Source organism: Gopherus evgoodei, chromosome 1, assembly GCF_007399415.2.
Source record: "Gopherus evgoodei ecotype Sinaloan lineage chromosome 1, rGopEvg1_v1.p, whole genome shotgun sequence".
Taxonomy (NCBI): Eukaryota; Metazoa; Chordata; order Testudines; family Testudinidae; genus Gopherus; species Gopherus evgoodei.
The window spans coordinates 266,628,070-266,647,671 of record NC_044322.1 but is presented as its reverse complement, the minus strand read 5'-3'; the positions used below and the strand labels follow the sequence as shown (position 1 = coordinate 266,647,671).

General features: G+C 42.4%; 1 protein-coding gene across 1 annotated transcript in view; it reads left to right on the top strand.

Annotated features, from left to right (window-relative positions):
* LARGE1 (LARGE xylosyl- and glucuronyltransferase 1) overlaps positions 1–19,602 on the top strand; it is a 394,379-nt gene that overhangs the window by 362,315 nt on the left and 12,462 nt on the right. Inside the window, exons 11-12 of the mRNA XM_030545186.1 lie at positions 4,606–4,769; positions 10,414–10,692. Of these exons, the coding sequence (XP_030401046.1) occupies positions 4,606–4,769; positions 10,414–10,692 (443 nt within the window). The remainder of the gene's footprint in view (positions 1–4,605; positions 4,770–10,413; positions 10,693–19,602) is intronic.

Genomic DNA, 19,602 nt, shown 5'->3' with positions numbered 1-19,602 from the left:
TGAACTGCTTAAAAGATACTGCCTGGGCTGCTTGTGCCTGTCAGTCCAGCCCTGCCTCAAAGGCCACTTTCCCCGAGCTGAAGTCAGCTCACATGCCACAGCTGGCTACCCAGAGAAGTAATTTAGCAAATGCATTTTATTTTTGGATCTGTCTGTCTCTTTGTTTTGGGTCTTGCATCTCACACGCTCTCCGCTCGCTGCCATTTTCATTTCTGAGACATGTAACATGCAGATGCTAATGAAAGCACTTGCTGCCTCCAACCATGGATTCTCTCCAGAGAATAGCTGCTATACACAGGGTGAAAAGAACATGGCTTTTAAGCTGTAGGATTCTTCTCTAGAGGTAGTATTCCCTACATGGTCAGTGGCCAGCAGCCTTAGAGAAAAAGATTTTGTGGGAAGGGAGAATATTATATTAATCAGGTATTCTCAACTGGGAAATACATGCTGTCATTTTTCGGGAAGGAAGCTGTGCTATAATAAGCTTATTGTTATATGTATAATGGAGATGCCAGCTATCTTCAACAGTAGCAGGTATTAAGATCTTCATTTTGGTGATGCATATGTTCAAATAAGGGGCTGTTTGCATAGATCTGTCAGTATTCCCATTATAATCCGTGCTTTTCACGGATGTATAAGAGCAGATTTTCAGTGGCACTCACACTGCCCGGGTCCTGTCCACCAGTCCGGAGGGGGCTCTGCATTTTAATTTCATTTTAAATGAAGCTTCTTAAACATTTTAAAAACCTTATTTATTTTACGTACAACCATAGTTTAGTTATATATTATAGACTTATAGAAAGAGACCTAAAAAAGTTAAAATGTATTACTGGCACGCGCAACCTTAAATTAGAGTGAATAAATGAAGACCAGGCACACCACTTCTGAAAGATTGCCGACCCCTGATGTATAACATGTCTGCAAACTTTCAACCAGGCTATACATTCTCAGCCTGTAAATACTAACTATACACCATGTAGATATGAATAAGATTGAGTCATTTGAGAAATAGCATGACGACAAATAATTTAAGGCAACTACCAATGGGGCAAAATTTAAGGTTGTACATGGAACCTCACCTTAGACAATTTCCTGGCTTTTGAGTGCTTAATTGTGCATCCTGAATATTCTCTTAATGTACTTCATTTTAATGGGATGTGTGTGTATACGTGTGTGCGTGTGTGTGTAACAAAAGAACACACAGAGAGATAATATCCTTAAACATCAGCCAATCAACCATTGTCATTGTAACAAAGTAGCATGTAAAGGCTCATCTGGAAAAAGAAATTGCTAATATCTTCAATTTGTATGTGGGGAATTGAAGCACAAAGAGATGCAGTGACTTGTTCAAGGTCACACACACAGTCTGTGGCAGAGTTGAGAATTTTAACCCAGATCTCCTGAGTCCTAGTCCAGCATCTTCACCACAAGACATTCATAAATGGCTATATTCAACCCAGCAGACGCTGCCTGCCTTCTTTGGGATTCCTATGGCTTCTAAGAGTTTAGGCTTGTCTCTTCAAAGGGTGCTCTACATTTGAATTTGTTTTAAATTGACTGACTGGGTGTCCATTAAGTATCACAACCTGCATTTCGTTTGCATCTTAAAAAAAAAAAAGTTAGGACTTTTTTCTACTCCTCTACTGGGTTTTATAAATGTCTTTTGTGTAGGCTTAAGACAATCCTACCAAGTTTGTGAGGTGCTCAGATACTACAGTAATGGGGGCCCATATAAGTACCTTCGATAGAGAGAGAAAAACTTCTTTGGTCCCACCCTTCTTCCAGCCTCTCTCTCCATTCCATGCATATGTAACCCACACACCTCCTGGCTGTGGTGTTCTGTCCCATCTAGTGGCCCTCAGACCACTTAGAGAGAGAGAGAAAATGAGTCTGCTCTAGAGCCTTAGCTAACGGACAGTTGGCTTTTAGCTCATGCAGTAGAGACTCATGCACTAAGCACCAGAGGTCCCCAGTTTGATCCCGCCCGCCAATGACTGGGGTCTGTCGTCGTTACACATACACCTACTTGCCTGCTTCTGTATATCTCTCCAGGAACCCAGGGAGGGAACACCCGGAGGAGGGAAGGGAAATGGTTTATTCCCCTTTGTTGTGAGACTCAAGGAATCTGAGTCTTGGGGTCCCCCAGGGAAGGTTTTGGGGAGACCACAGTGAGCTAGGCACTGTATAAATCCCTGGCTGGTGGCAGCGTTATCAGGTCCAAGCTGGTACCTAAGCTTGGAGGTTTTCATGCTAACACCCATATTTTGGACGCTAAGGTCCAGATCTAGGAAGAAATGTTATGACAAGGGTACCAAAGCTGGAGGCAGCCAATTTTGGCTACTGGCATTGGGGAGTACAAAGGAGAGTCTCTGGGACTGTCGGCATTACTAACTAGATCAGAGGAACCATATCTGGGCAGAGCGGAAACAAGGACATGTCTGCATCCTGTGCTCTGGGAAGTGCAGGAGGAAGAACAAGCTACACCTTGCCTATCGGTGTAGCAGGTTCTGCTACTCACTGCACTCCCCACCAGCAGCCTTGGTGGTTTTATGACTTTCACAATCATAGCACTGGGATACATAAGCTGCTGTCTCTCCCCCAGTGCTCAACAGAGCCCCTAGCAGAAATTTAGCTCAAAATGTTATTCTGTAACTCATAATTAAGTCTTTATGTCCTTTTGGTTTGGAACCCTGAAGAAATCTGATGACTGCCTAGTTAATAGCAGCTGTGCAATTACAAACGTATAGCCTCGTCATTTGTAAAATAAAGCAAGATCCTAAGGTATCTGCAGGAACTGCTCTGTAACTGTTTCTTTTAACCATTTCAACTTCAGGCAGCTCTAATAAGGGAATATTAACGTCTTTTTACGAGAGAGGAAAAGAAAAACAAATGAAGATATTCCATCTAGCCACTCTGCCAATTTTGTATTTTAGGGGAGAGCCCATACTGCACAGTGTTTTGTAAAGCAGAATGGATAAAACGCAAACAAAACATTAAGGAATTTCTCATTTATTTTGAGGCAGAAGTGACCTAGACTTCCAAGGCAATTTTGCCTGAGTAAAGACTGCACAATTTGGACTATAGTCTTTCCAAAAGTATTCTCATTTGACAGCTATTTTCAGAGCTCAGTGAAGGACTTGGGCCCTGATCCAAAGCCCAGTGGAATCACAGGGAATCTTTTCACTGACTTCGGTGGGCCTTCGATCAGACTGCAAAGGCAGTTTATTCAGGAGAAGACTGAAGAGTGATATATGAAAAGGTACCACTAATTATTCCATCAGGCAGCAAGAGGGAAACGTAGCTCGGTGATTCATCATTGATGTCAACAATTATATTTACGTCTCAGAAAACAGCATATTTGCTGCTGCCACAGAGTCAGCACAGATGACCTCTCACATTTAAAAATCTGCTTTGTGAAAATAATGAAGCTTTTTAAAATATTCTTAACTGGCCAAAAAAACAATTTTCTTTTTTTAAATAAATGCTTGTAAACCATTCATCACTAGAGGATATCAATTTTAAGGTGACTTGCACTTTGGGCTAATTTGTATAGAAAAATCCTATAAAATGTAATAAAGAATGATAACCTTGCTTAGGTGTTTTAGATCATTCTATGTAATTTATTAGAGAATTATATCACTTTTATAGGGCAGTTTGTAAAAGGTATAAAAAGACAATTGTTCTTTATTAAGTTCTAGAGTTCTTAAGAGTAATTCCCATAGAACCCTATTTAATTTCTATGAGACCCTAAAGGTTTCATCCTTATTAAATCTCATAGGACTCTTCCAGAAAGGCTAACTGCTTGGATTTGTCTTTTTAAATGAATGCTATTTAAATATTCAGTCCAGTTGTTTGTTTTTTTAAAGAATTTGATAGAGGAGTGGAATTGGGATGGATCATGGCGGCTTGGCATACTTTTCTGTTCCAGAATCTAAGCTTCTCTCTATTTTTTTTAAAAAATTTTATTTAAAGACTCCATTTTCAAAAGTGACTATTGATTTGGGGTGTTTTTGTTTTTGGGTCCCCATTTAGACCTTGAAAGGGCCTTAATTTTATAAAGTGCTGAGCATCCAACTTCTGAAAATCAGGCTTCTTTAAGGTATTTCAGATTGGGCACCCCATATCACTAGTCCCATTTCAAAATGTAGGCCTACATCTTTAACCATTGTATTTGCAAAGAAAATCTTCTCAGTGTGAACCTAATGTAGTTCAGTGCAGTGATGTCTGCCTGAGTCTACAGATAGTCTGAAACGTTAGCTCTGAGAGAGATGTGAACTACCTTATTCGTCTGATCAGAGTGATCTCTGAAACCTAATGATAATTTAAATGCCAGTGTTGGCTGTTTCACTGCTGGTCAAAGAATCCAAAAAGGCAGGGGACAATCATACTGTAAAGTTCTGCCCAATCTATTGTAAGTGGCTTTTTTGGCACCTTGTTCTATGACTCAAATAGGTGTGGCTTGGGAGAATACCACTCCTTTTTTCCCCCCTCCATTCAATCTGTGGTTCAGTTGTGCCAAGACCGGGCTCCCAGAACTCATTATTCTCCTGCTTTGCAATAAGAAATATGGAGTACAGCACCTTTATGCCTGATGTTTGTTTACAGCTTCAGAAGCAGCTGTCCGAGCTGGATGAGGATGACCTGTGCTACGAATTTCGTCGGGAGCGCTTCACTGTCCATCGCACTCATTTGTACTTTCTACATTATGAGTACGAGCCTGCCTCAGACAGCACTGATGTAACTCTGGTGGCTCAGCTCTCAATGGACAGGTAGGGAAAGCTCTTCTATTCTATAAGGAAATCAGAAACAGTGAATATCTTCTACAAACTCCAAGAAGCTTCCCAGAATTTCAGCAGTGCCATGCATGAGAGAGAGAAATACCACATTTTAATTGTGAAAATAGGGGACTTGCACTCTTGAATGAAGAAGAATACAAGCAGGTGTTGTACAAGCATCCACTGTTTATCTATGCCAGGAACTGAGGTGCATAGGCAGAGCTGCATGAGAAGCTGAGGTTTGGAGGAGCAGAGGTTACTTCCACTCACGACTGTGGGGCATGGTTTATTTGTTGTGATTTATAACAACCTATAAAAATTAGGAGAACTGTGTACTGGATATTGACATAGTACAAGAGCTAGTCAAAATGTTCAGCGTAAAAAAAGTCTCATTTGCAAGTGTAATTTCCTCAACACTAACGTTTTCCTGTGGAAAATGTCAATTTCAATCCTTTTTTTTTTTTTTTTTAATTTTCTCACAGGGAGAATTGAAACAAAATATTGTTTCTAGTTGACATTTAGAAATGGAACATTTTTTCAATTTGAAATGTCAGTTTGAAACAACATCTCAGATTATTTCATTTCTTGGAAAAAAATTAAAGTTTTCATTTTAACATTGATGGTTTGAAACTTTTCAGAATATATCTTTCTGCTAAATTTTACAATATTTCAGTTTTTTGTTCTGAAGTAGAAACTAATTTTCTGAGGGATGAAAATTCCATTTGCTGACCAGCCAGTAGACAGTACATGTCTTGTCTAATTCCAGCAATTGCAATTAGTGGTCCACTTTCTGAAACTTAAAAATTAATATTAAAAACAACAAAGCCCACCCCAAAATCAGCCCCTTGATGGTACTTTATCCGAGTCAGTCTCCATTTTCTTGCAGTTTTTAGTCGAATCTGCTGCCATGCCTTGCTCTAGCTGCTATCAAAATGTGTTACAAGAGGGGGAAAACACCACTTTAATATGAACAGGCAACCGATGCTGCATTAAGTGGAGCACATATAGAACACAACATGACACATGCACGACACCTCTTTTTCTCCAGCAGAAGGTCAGCACTATTCCAGGGAGGACCAAAGGAATTCAGATTGACAAAACATTTGCAGAATATTATAAAAATAAATACAGTCTAATGAAGGTGGCACCACTTAGCCACTTCCTCGGCACTATATTCTGCACATTCAGCTATGATTTGCCATGTTCACCAGAGCTTCGTGTATTGATTTTTAATTTAAGAAACATTTAATTTCTTAAGTGTTTGCAAACCTTTGAGTAAAAAAAACCAGACTCTGAGTGAATGCCACAATAAATTAGTAAAGCTGGTAGGTGTGTGTTTTCCCTCCAGAATTTAATGCAAAAGAATGAGCTGCAGCTCTGGGCCATTTCACTGGCAATGATGCAAAGTCTGATCACCTGTTCTGGATCCTCATAGGGACACACATTTTAGTGATAGACAGAGCTGCACGGTTTTATTCAGAAAGTACACGCTTTCCAATGCAGTGCAGGAAAAATCCTTCCATGCTTCATTGGTGTGTTTTGTTATAATTTATTGATTTGGGTTGAAAATACTCTCTTTCAGCTAAAATCAATAAATAATATCTTACCAAAGCAGCATTTAGCTGTTTTATTTTTCCCTCATGTCTTTCAGTTGCTGCCTTTTCTATCTTCTGTAGCTGCTTTTATTAACTCCTCTATAGCAGTTATAGAGATTTGTGAATAGCGTCTCAGATAGAGACAGACGTACATAAATGATACACTGTATGGTATACACAGGGCCGGCTCTAGGTTTTTTGCAGCCCCAAGCAAAAAAAAATTTGCCTGCCCCCCACTTCAGCCCTTGGCTCCCTCTCTCTCCCCCCCCCGCACTCCCCTGCTGCCCCAGCGCTGGGCTCCCTCCTTTCCCTCCCACCAGTGCCCTCCATGCAACCCACACTCCCCTGCCGCCCAAGCCCTGGGCTCTCCCCTGCAACCTGCACCCTCCTGCTGTCCCAGCCCTGGGTCACTGGTAACTCACTCCCAAGGCGGGTCATTCAGCAGGAATTTTGGATATGTACAGAACACAGACAGGATTGGTTCCCATATGGTTACAGAACTGCAGTAAAGTGGAACAATTTTCAGCTTGTGTGATTGGAGGATATCTGGATGCCTTTATTATTCTTTTCTTCCACTCTTTGTTTCTATGGGGAATTTGCCAATGCAATATCACTGTCTTCCTTTTAAACAAATAAAACTTTAAAAAAAAATAGCTGTTGAAAATAGCAATTCCAGTCCTAAAAACCACGGGGAAGCTTTTCTTGCTTCTTCATTTCTTATCCTACTTTTTCTTCAGCAAGTTACAGTGGATCAGTATATTTGATTTGGGAGAAATGAAGTAACAGCTGCCCAAATTGAGCTTGAGCACTCCTGAATTTTGAGGGTGTTCAAATCTGGAAGGCAGGTGCTAGATTCCCTTTCTGAATATTAGCTGAATCTGGAAAGGAAAAGTCAATTTCTGCTTCCATGGCCTTAGAAGTGGAAATCCTCCTACATGCCTGGTACTATATCTAAAGCTGCTGAAGTCCTTTATGAGAGCCTCGCCTGCCTTACTTTTCATTTTAAATTCTCATGGGATCCACGTACCTCCCTTGCTAGGCTTCAGATAGAGAGGAGCACTGTCCATTTAGTCCACCCAATTCCTTCTTTGTGGGCTGAAAGGTGAGGTCACAACAGTATCCCTAATGCAGTCTGGGGAAGTCTTCTGAAGGGGATATCTGGGGCAAAGCCTTCTAATCCTTGGACACACTTGTTCCCCATTCACAGTCCCATCCCTTTCAACTCGCAGCATGGCTCAGCTACCTCACTCCCTACGCCTCCCTTTCCTGTTGATTGCTGCCAAGGAATTGCTGGGAAATGTAGTTCTTTCTCTGCTCCAGGGCTGGCTCTATAGGCAGGGAGCTAGGCAAGGAAATACAGCTCTGAGGATCCCATGGGTTCTCAGCTCCCATGCTGGATCCCCAGCTGCTCCGTGGCTCCACTTCTGCAGAGTTGTGAGAGAAGAGGAAGTGAGTTTAAAAAAAAAAAAAAAGGATGGCCAGAATGAAGCCCCCTGGAAATGTGCCGCCCCAAGCACCTGCTTGTTTTGCTGGTGCCTAGAGCCAGCCCTGGGTATACACCTGCATTATTCCTTCAAGCAATTGTAAGAAGAAAAGGGAACCCAAGTCAGCAGCTATCAGTGTCTCCAGATCTAGTCCCACTAGGGCTAAGATTGACATGATTGCACTGATAGGTTTATGGATGTTTGTCGTGCAGGCTGGGGGAGAGGAGAGGGGAGCAGAGGTACATTGTAGAAGTCCAAAGTAGATGCCCACAGAAGGAGGCACATTCATTGATGTTTGTTACTTGTTATATGTTGTCTTTCAGACTGATGTGTTCTCTTCTGGACATTGCTTGACTGCACCACGAGCTATGTGTCCCTTACTCTGCCAAGCATAGCTGTCCCTTTCTCCATGTGGCCCTGCACCCCCATTCCCATTCAGCCGCTGCTCAGTGTTATCACCCAACTAGTTCACGGCCCCAGCCCTAGTTTGTGTACCCACTAGCCCTCTGAATCCCAGTCTGTGTGCCCCCCCAGCAGCCCCGTGTGCCCCCTCTATCCATCCCCCCTCATATTCCATGCCCTCTCACCTGGTCCCACAGGCAGGGTGGTGCGAGAAGCCAGCCTCTGCCGCCTCCCTCTCAACAGCTGGCTACTCTGGCCCATGAGCCAGCTGCCCTCTTTTCTAGCACCACATCAGCCCCTGGTGGGTGAAAGGTGTAATTGCAGTGTGACCCCTCTCACAGCTTTTCTTTGCCTCCTCATCAGAATCGATCATTCTGCAGGGCAAGGGGGAATCTGTGAGGGATATTAATTCTGTGCTTACTCAGTGACGTAGAATTCCCCCAGGAGTAGAAGTATCCTGAAGTGAGCAAAGCTGTACAGTGGGAAATTTATGTGAACAAAAAACAGTTCCTTCCTAACTACTGTGCAGAGTTTGCAGACATCATCAGGCGTGCCGTTTAAATGAGTTATGTGTATCATGTATCCATTGCTTAGAGTCCTTGAAAGGCATTGCTCTGCATCTATTCCCTGGCAATTTTCCCATTTAAGCAAGGGTGCCCTTTATCTGAGATCTGATTAATAGGATTTTGCTGATTAATTGGTTTCTACTATGTAGCAAAAAAAAAGTATGCTTTTTTTTATTACTTAGCTACAGTACAGGTTTTATTTATGATTCCTAAAATCAGTAGCCTAAAGCCTTTCACATACCTTTTAGATCTTTTTTATCGATCTCTGTTTCTAATACAGCTGCATGTCGCATCCTGATAATAACCTGTGTTTCAATAATAGATAAAAAGAAAATAATGTACCAGGTATGGACTAGTCAAGGTAATCTTTCGTATCTAGGGAAAAAGCTTTATATCTTCCTGGATGTCATCAGGATCACTCAAAGCTGGAAGAAAAAGCTATTAAATAAAAGTCAGAATTTATATTTTGCTGGTATGAACACATCATTCCTTTCTGCTACAAAGCTTAGGGAGATCGTAGAAGAGAGAAATTATTTCCTTTGATTACTATGATGCAGAAAACTTTTCTTGAGTCTTGTATGAATATTAATGGGGAAAAAAATCTACTGATGTGGAGATTTGGAAGGTAGAGAAAACAATTGTATTCCATAGTCTATTCTTGCTGATTTTGAATAGAATACCTGGCTATGCTGTATAGCCTTGTTTCACTTAACATTAACTAAAGATGTTTTCTAACCAGCACCTGCTGTATTTTTAGGCGTTACATCTTAATCTCTATATGTCCCTCTAGGAACTGCCTGGAGTGTTTAGAGCATTTTGACCAGATAGGATTTAATTTAGCTCTGTGTATGGAATCTCTGTTTGGTGTTTTTGTCAATAATGTCATTACTGGTGTATGAATTTTTAAAAAATATTATACATAAAATCTATTTTTAAAAGTCAATGGCATAACAGCTTGGAGAGAAGTTATTAAAAATTATACAAATTGATATTTTAAAGGCTATTTCTGTTTGAAATGTTTTCTGTTTATACTCCATCGCCCAACCCCTCTGTCGCTCCACATCCTCCACACAATCCACATACCTCATCCCATTTCTGTAGAAGTGCCATCTTTGTAACATTGTCCTGAAAGTATGTTTTCTTTTGGTCAGTAGGAATTTTCATAAAATGCAGTAATCACCCGATCCATCACATTGTATGACCTTAAAATTTCACCCCCTCTCAAAACCTTTTAGGACCCTGCCCTTCCAGGGCCCTTCTAGTTTTATAGCAGGCCAAGTGCATTATGGGCTTCTACATCTGTTCTCTTCTACGAGCTGCTTGAAAGGAGCTACAAAACCTTACTAGCTAAGGTTACCTTGACTTCAGTGGAAGATTAGAGCCCTCAGAATCACCTTGGATCATAAGGCCCCCATCTGTAAGAGAAAATACACAGGTAGATCCCTGCACAGAGCCCCACTGACTTCAGTGGGACTTCACATAGGTGCAGGAGTCCACCTGTACAAGCCTTCGTGCAGCATCATGGTCCATGGCAGGAAGAGTCCTAGAGATATCCGTTTCCCTGTTTTGATTCTTCCCCTTCTTCTTTCAGGCTCCAGATGCTTGAAGCTATCTGCAAACATTGGGAGGGTCCAATCAGCCTGGCACTCTATCTTTCTGATGCAGAGGCCCAACAATTCCTGCGCTACGCCCAGGGCTCGGAAGTCCTCATGAGCCGACGCAATGTTGGGTACCATATAGTGTACAAGGAGGGGCAGTTCTATCCTGTGAATCTCCTGCGGAATGTGGCCATGAAGCACATCAGCACACCATACATGTTCTTGTCTGACATTGACTTCTTGCCCATGTATGGACTCTACGAGTACCTCAGGTAAATATAGGTGAGGCTGTTCACGCACTCCACTCCACCCCCAACCTCCATCCACAGTGAAACAGTTAGGTCAGGCCCTAAATGGAGCATAATAGCTTCAGATTTTAGAAATGTGTGAACACCACGCAGAGGAGAGGAATTATTTAAGGTGGCAGAAGGGGCTATAACAAGACATAATTGGATGAAGTGAAGAAAGGAGAAACTGAGACACAGTGGGATTTATTAGACTGCGGAATAGTTCCAAGGGAAGTGGTGGAAGGCCCTCATTACTTGGCAATTTGAAAATTATATTGGACCAAGCACTAGTAAATATGTAGTAGCTTCCTGTATTAGCAGGGAGATGGGCTGGGTGACCTGTTAGGTCTTTTCCATCTCTAGTGTGTAGGATTCTAGGATGTCTGTGACAGAAGAAACATGCAAAATGTTACTGAAGTTGTTCTCTCTGTGAGGTACTATTAACCCAGCACTGTACCCTGGAAATGGGGTTATGATCCAAGCAAGTTTGATATATAATTGCAAGACAAGAGCCTGCCAAGGCAGAATAATTAATGTACTGAAATTGGAAGGGGTGATTTGAAATTGTATTGTACAGTAATGAATGTGAACACACTTGACTGAGCGAACTCTGGACCTCTGATCTTTTAACACAGCCTCCTTTAATGGAGACTTTTTCCTTCTGCAAAGAGAGGCTGACCACCAGAGCTCAGTGTGTTGGGCAAGGAGGACACCCCCTGGTCAGACAGAAAGATTTCAATTCCTTAATCCCTATTAACTCTCATTTTTCCTTTGCTCTTCTCTCTTAACAATTGGTAATGTTTGATCAAAGTCATCCAACAGGGGTTCCAAGTGTGCAGATATTCAGTTTAATTGCACAGGCCCAGGCTCTCTGAATATAAAGAGACATACACATTTCAGTGAATGGGATTGATGCAGAAAAGTCTTTGCTTCAAATTCGCAACTCATTCAGAGTTTTTTTTGTCTCACACAGACACACAATGAGGTCAGCTGTTTGGCTGTAAAAGATCCCTGCACCATTTGGATGCAATCTGATTCCTACTTTTATCCCATTCACCTTGTAAATCTGTATATCGGTATACATGCACTTAACTGCATTAAAATCAAGGGCGTTACACCCTTTGGTGTCAGCTATCAGTTTAGCCCTATCTTTCTCATCTATTTTAAGAATGTTTCCTTCTGCTCTCTTATGGTGCAAGAACCACAAAACAGTTCTGCCCCTGCCCCCAAGATAACCCTCTCAAGAAACGCAAAGGGATTATTATTATTTGCTCTTCTTTTCTTTGGTGCCTATGTCTCATATGATACATGCCCCCTGCTTTCTGACGATTGACTTCCAGTCAGAGCTCTGAAAGTGGCCCCTGTGGCTGTGACATTGGCATGTGTTCCAGAGAAAGCACTTCATTCCTTCCCACTGCTCAGAGGCATAGTAGTGGAAGCCAGCACTAAAAGGCAAGACGAAAGGAGGAACAGGAGGATAATGTGGAGAAATATACTTGAGACACTGAAGGACAGAACTAATTTTCGGAGTGTGTATTTGCTTCAGATGACTAAATGGAGAGCTCCACCTAGTGGTACCATTAGGATGTGAGAAGATTTACACTGAACGTTGCAGCTGATGTGTGATGCCTCACAAATGTTCATGCAGCTCTCATACCAGTCAGACTCTAATTGTAATTCCCTGTTGCTCAGGAAGGTCAGAATTTCTAATCTTTTACTTCTGGCCCTTCACAAAAGGGCATTTTGTGAAGGGCTTTTTGTTAAATAATGAGCAGTTTAGCAAAATAGCATAGCAAACTGCCAGCCAGTTTTAAATAATGGTGACCCCCGTGTACTACTTCAGTGGAGTTTATACTGGTACCTTCTGTGGGTAGTTGATTAGTAATATACATCTGATGGCAGAAATTGTTCTTTAGGGCTGCCCATGCATGCATTCATTTCTGTCCCCCCACATACAGTATGATGCTTAAGTCCTGGCTCTTATAAAGGGAAAGTCCCTCTCATAATAAATTGATTTATCCATATTATATATCTACAGCATACCTGTTAAGGCGTATGGGATGAGGGGAGACGTACTGAAATAATGAATGTATGCTTTCAGAAACACCCTATATCAATGACTTGGCCCAGGCTGGATTAGGTCTGGCCATTACTCTAGTTCGGGGTGGGCAAACGTTTTGGCCCGAGAGCTACATCGAGTTTCGGAAATTGTATGATGGGCCAGTTAGGGGAGGCTGTGCCTCCACAAACAGCCAGGTTTGGCCCAGCCCCTGCCCCCTATCCTCCCACCACCACTTCTCGCCCCCAACGGCCCCCCCAGGACTCCTGCCCCTTCCAACCCCCCCCCACTTCCCTGATGACCCTTCTCCCCCCACTTCCTATCCCCAGAACCCCCAGCCCTGACTGGCCCCCGCTGCCCCATCCAACCCCCCCTCCTTCCTGACTGCCCCCTGGAACCCCTGCACCCATTCAACCACCCCATTCCCCACCCTCTGACTGCTCTGACCCCAATCCACATCCCCACCCCCTGACCACCACCTCAAACTCCCCAGCCCTCTGTCCAACCCCCCCCGCTCCCTGTCCCCTGACCTCACCCAGAACCTCTGCCCGTGACTGCCCCCCACCACCCCATCCAACCTCCCCTCCTTCCTGACTGCTCCCCAGGACTCCTGCCCCCATTCAACCCCCCTGTTCCCTGCCCTCTGACCACCCCGACCCCTATCCACACCCTGAACTCCCCTTCCCTCTATCCAACAGCTGTGCTGCCCTGCTGGAGCCAGCCACACCACAGCACAGCACAGAGCACCGAGTCAGGCCGAGCTCTGCAGCTGCACTGCCCAACTGCCCAGAGCATTGCGCTGGTGGCGCAGCATGCTGGGGCTGCAGGGGAGGGACTGGGGGCTAGCCTGCCAGGCCAGTAGCTCAGGCTAGGCAGGAGAGTCCCACAGGCCAATGTGGTCCATGGCCCATAGTTTGCCCACCTCTGCTCCAGATGTATGTTGCCAGCTGCTGGATTTGAGATTTTTCACAGCGGTGTGCACAAGTTTTCATCAGTGCGTTTGATCTCCATCAAAACTCTTTCTCCCCTTCCTTCATCTACTATAGCGTACAAGGAGAAAGACATGTAGAGTTCAGAGACTTTCAGTTTACAATACTAAAGTCACCATTATAGTGTGTCCTGAGTAGAATTCTTTTGTCACGTGCAGCATTCGGTCATCTGTGACTCAGATCACCTCAGCATTGCCCCAAAGCCAAAGGCTCCTTTTTGGTATTTGTGAGTACTATATTTGAATAGTCTTTGAGGTTTTTTAGCATGAAATAACTAGACGGGTTCTTTCTCTAGAGCATCTACAGCTGCAGTGGCTAGTGTGAAGATTCCCTCCTGGCTCACCTGGCTGAAATATACTCCTCACATCCACTGACACACTGGGAATTTATATCCTCAGTGTGTTCCTCTGGATTTATACCTGCCCCTCTCTAGTATGAAATGTGAAATATTTTTGGCTGCCATGCACTGTGCATGGGAGTAACATCTCAGTGGGAGACAAACTTCACAAAGTACCTGTTAGTTTTATTTGTCAGGTGTTTTTGTTGGTTTTGCAGAGAGGAAGAATGATCTGATGGACTGAACACAGGACTGGAACTCCCACCTCCGCCACTGACTTGTAAATTAGTCTTGGACAAGTCACTTTGGGCCTGGTCCGAGCCCCATTTGAGTCAGTGGAAAGACTCCCATTCAATTCAGGGGGTTTAGGATTAGGCTATTCAGCTTTCTGTGGGAATGTCTACACTGCAATTGAAGGTATGATTGTAACACAGGTAGACATTCCCATGCTAGTTTTAATATAGTTAGCATGGCCCACAATAGAAGTAAAGCTGCAGCGGCACAGACCCTGGCATGGGCTAGTAGTGTGGGTAAGTACCCAGGGTTCTGGGTGGGTTTGAACAGTTTACGCTGGAATTATCGAAACTTAGACCTGGAAGAGACCATGACAGGTCATGTAGTCCTGTCCCCTGCACTGAGGCAGGACCAAGTACACCTAAATCATTCCTGACAGGTGTTTGTCCAGTCTGTTCTTAAAAGCTGCCAGTGATGGGGATTCCACAACCTCCCTTGGAAACTTGTTCTGGAGCTTAATTATCGTTTTAGTTAGAAACTTTTTCCTAACATCTAACCTAAATCCTCCTTGCTGCAGATTCAGCAGTCAGTGGACATAGAGAACAATTGATCCCCATCCTGTTTGTAACAGCCCTTTCACGTATTGAAGGCTGTTATCTGGTTCCTACTCAGTCTGTTTTTCTCAAGACTAAACATGTCCTCATAGATCAGGTTTTCTAAACCTTGTGTATTTTTGTTGCTCTCCTCTGGACTCTCTCCAGTTTGTCCACATATCTCTTAAAGTGTGGTGCCCAAAACTGGACATAGTTCTCCAGCTGGGGCCTCACCAGGGTCAATTGGACAATCACCCCCTGTGTCTTACATGACCTGTTAATACACCCTAGAATTATATTAGTCTTTTCCACAGCTGCATCACATTGTTGATTCATATTCAATTTGTGATCCACTCTGGCACCCAGATCATTTTCTGAAGTACTACTCCCCAGCCAGTTAATCCCAATTTCATATTTGTGCATTTGATTTTTCCTTCCAAAGTGTAGTACTTTGAACTTGTCTTTATTGACTTTCACCTTGTTGATTTCAGACCAATTCTCCAGTGTGCCATGGTCATTTTGAATTCTAATCCTGTCCTCCAAAGCACTTGCAACTCCTTCCAGTTTAGTGTCATCCACAACTGCACACTATTCAAACCATACTCTGAAAAAAGAATTATTAATTTCCTTCTGGGTTTTTCTGTGGCACTCATTATCCAAGTCATTAATGAAAATATTGAATAGTACCAGACCAAGGACAGACCCCCATGGGACTTCACTAGATAAATCCACTGAGTTTGATAGTGAATCATTGATAATTACTCTTTGAGTACGGTCTTTCAACCAGTTACGCATGCATCCATACCATATTCCCCAAGTTTGCTTATGTGAATGTCATGTGAGACTGTCAAAATCCTTACTAAGATGAAGATATATCACATCTACAGCTTCCCTCCTATCACTGGGCCATTAACCCTGTCATAGAAGGAAATTAAGTTGGTTTGACATGATTTGTTCTTGACAGATCCATGTTGGCTCTTTCTTATGACCCTGTTATCCTCTAGATGCTAACAAATTGATTGTTTAATGATTGTCCCAGTATCTTTCCAGGTATTGAAGTTAGGCTGACTGGTTTATAATTGCCTTGGTCCTCTTTGTGCCACTTTTTAAAGATAGTACAACGTTTGCCTTCTCCTGTCATGTGGAATCTTACCTGCCCTCAAAGATAATCTCTAATGGTTCGAAGATTGCTTCAGCTAGTTCCTTAAGTATCTTAGGATAAATTTCTTCAGGCCCTGCCAACTTGAATACATCTAACTTATCTAAATATTATTTAACCTCTTCTTTCCCAATTTTGGCTTGTGTTCCCTCCCCTTTGTTGTTAATGTTAATTGTGTTAAGTATCTGGTCACAATTAACCTTTTTAGTGAAGACTGAAGCAAAATAGGCCTTAAATACCTCAGCCTTTTTGATGACTTCCCTTATTAGCTTACCTTTCCCACTAAATAGTGGACCTACACTTGCCTTCATCTTTCCTTTGCTCCTACTGTATTATAGAACCTCTTCTTATTGCCTTTTATGGTCTTTGCTAGGTGTAACTCATTTTGTGCCTTAGCCTTTCTGATTTTGTTCCTACATGCTTGTGCTATTCTTTTGTACTCCTCCTTAGCAATTTGGCCATTTCCACTTTTTGTTAGTTCCTTTTTGATTTTCAGGTAATTCAAGAGCTCCTAATGGAGCCATATTGGCCTCTTACTATTCTTTCTGTCTTTCCTTTGAATCAGGATAGCTTGCTGTTGTGCCTTTAATACTGGCTCTTTGACAGACTACCAGCTCTCCTGAACTCCTTTTTCCCTTAGATTTTCTTCACATGGTACCTTACCTAGCAGTTCTCTGAGAATGTTGAAGTCTGCTTTTTTGAAGTCCATTGGCCTTGTTCTGTTGCTCTCATGCCTTCCTTTCCTTGAAATCTTGAAATCTGTGATTTCATGATCACTTTTGCCCATGAAGCCTGTGCTGCCACAACTTCACTGCTATTTTTAGCCATACTAACTAGATTAAAGCTAGTGTACGTATGCTCATACAAGCAACAATCACACCTCTGACTGTAAGTACCCTAAATCTCAGTTTCTCCATATGAAAATGCCGGTGATAATATTGACCTACCATACAAAGGTTGTTGTGAGAATTAGTAAATACTTGTAACCATTTTGAAGAAGAAACATTCTGTGGGTGTATTTTGGAGTTAGTTTGACCTCTGAAAGGATTCTTGAGATTTAAGATCACTTTATTCCACAGTATGCAAAAAAACTAGTAATGAGAAATTTACCTTTATATACTTTCCTATGGCTTATTGCTAGAGTAGAAATTTAACCCAACCTTCATTATGTCAGAATGACATATCCTACATCAGGGGCTGCACACGGATGCCTGGGAAATGGTTTCCTGGACAATACTAACAAAGAGAAAGTCTTCACAAATTCACATATCCTTGTTTTAGGTGTTTGGGAAAATGGTAGGTATTAGAAAATAGATGCTGAGCTTTTAAAACTGAAAATATCTTCTCAAGAACTGTACACACATTAAATAGTTTCCCTAGTGTTAGCTGCAAAATATCCAGATTCATTATTGGCATTCCATTACACACATCCAGTGACGATTATGGTTGAAATCTTTCTAACTCAAATACCACAATGCCCAGCAAAAAGGTGGAAGAAAATCGAATATACTTCAGATTATGAAATGAGTTGATAGTAATGGAATGGTGCCACTAGAAAAATGAGCACTGAAAAGATAATTTGATCAGTAAAACTGAGCATATCAAGTGCAAGGAAAAGCCATCTAAAGAACTAGTGGTAGCTCAGCATGCTGCCCTGAGTTGAGATATATTGTCCATGTCTGGAACTTAAGATAGGTCCTTTGCTAACAAACCAGCAAGGCTGAGGAAATGAAAGAGGGAATGGTTATGATATCCAGAGAAGAATTCTGGTGCTGCTGTTGCTGTCTGGTTGGTTTGAGATGAGCAGAAGCACTTCGTGAGCTCTGCATACATCCCAAATCCCCTGTGTCCCCAGCAACTACATCCTTTCCCACCTCCTTATTTTCCTACCCCCCACTCTCCCTCAGATTTTTGGTCAGCCACTGACAGTGGCTGTAAGGATTACCAATAAAAATATTATTTTGTTTCTATCTAATAACTTAAGAAATGAGTGCACTGCAACTATCTAGTTGTGCAGACAACCCGCTACATAACCACATGGTGCTACTGCTTTCACCTTTGTCCTCCCTCTTCTTTCCCTCTTACTTCTTTGATTGTTACACCCACTTATTGTATCTGAAATTTGATCATATGCTCTTTGGGGCAAGGATTGTCTTGCACTTGGTGTTTGCACAGTGCTTAGCACAATGAGGCCTCAATCCCTGACTGGGGCTTCTGGGTGCTACTGCCCTACAAATAAAGAATAATATCAAGAACTACAATTTAAAGCTGCCATTTCCTAGCAAAATACCTAAGGAAGGACATCAGTGCAAACACCGCCTGACCTTCCCCAGGGATGAAACTCTCTGAGATGTAGCAGCCTGGGCTGCTGGCTCAGGTTTGTACACCTCCGAACCAAGGGGGTGAACCAAGTCCTAAAATGGTCAGTGAGATTAAATTTGTGTGATTTCCATACTGAGAGGGGCTAGAAGAAACTGCAAGTTAAATCAGGGGGAAGAATCATTAGGAGTGTCATAAACACTGGATTTTGGCATCACTCAGTGATTCTGACAGGCTGAGGAAGCTCTCTTTAAAGGAGTCATCTACATGCAGATCATTAGCAGTGACAGGGAAGGAAACAGAGGAGAAAGTACAGGAAAGTTTTAATGAGAGGTAGATAAAGTCCTTCAGTTGTGTAAAGTTTGTTGGAATGTGTCAGTAGCTCTTTAAATAATTCAAACTTTCAGATAGCTGACTGAGAATGGGCTCATTTTACAGATAGATCTACAGGGATCCTACAATGCAAAGCTAATATAAACTCCCTAAAACTCAAATGTTATTAAACAACCCCTTCCTCCTCCTTTGATGCAGTCGCAACAAATTCTTGCTATTCTGGACCTAAAAAAGTGTCTTCTTGTTTCCCTTTCGATGTTATGACAGTGTTCCCAAATCCTTCATCTCGTAAGGCTGCAGATAGTTTGTTACTTGTCAACATTGTCCTTGGTTGCTCGTTGCAGTACCATAAAAGTTAGTACAGTAAATCCTATTAAGGGGAACTGAGTTTGACATGGAGAGAGAGGCAGATGTTTCATATGAAATGCAAAGATAATGAAAGGGAAGTTGAGGCAGAGTTATTTCAGCTGACAAGTACAGTAAGTTTCAATTTGAGGTGGCAATGACTTCTTTTTTTCTTTTTTAGTTAGGAAACTGAAGGCCCAATGCTCTGGCTGGAGCTGCATGCAGTGCAGGCAGGTGTTATGCCAGATTGCTCTGTTACTGTTAGTGAAATGTATTTGTATATCAGCAGTATTTGAAGGCTGCATTGTGCTAAGTGCTGTACAGTTTTTCCCTGAATAGCTCCCAGTCAAAACAGGCAAACAGACGAAGGGTGGGATAAAGAGATGCAACATACACACAGCCCTTCTGTGCAGGGGTTGCCTCTTCGTTCTAGTACAGTCTGCCTAGCACAATGGGGCTGGGGAACTAAATACTACCACAGTACAAATAATCATCATAATACACACAGTTCTGCTAATTGACCTCAG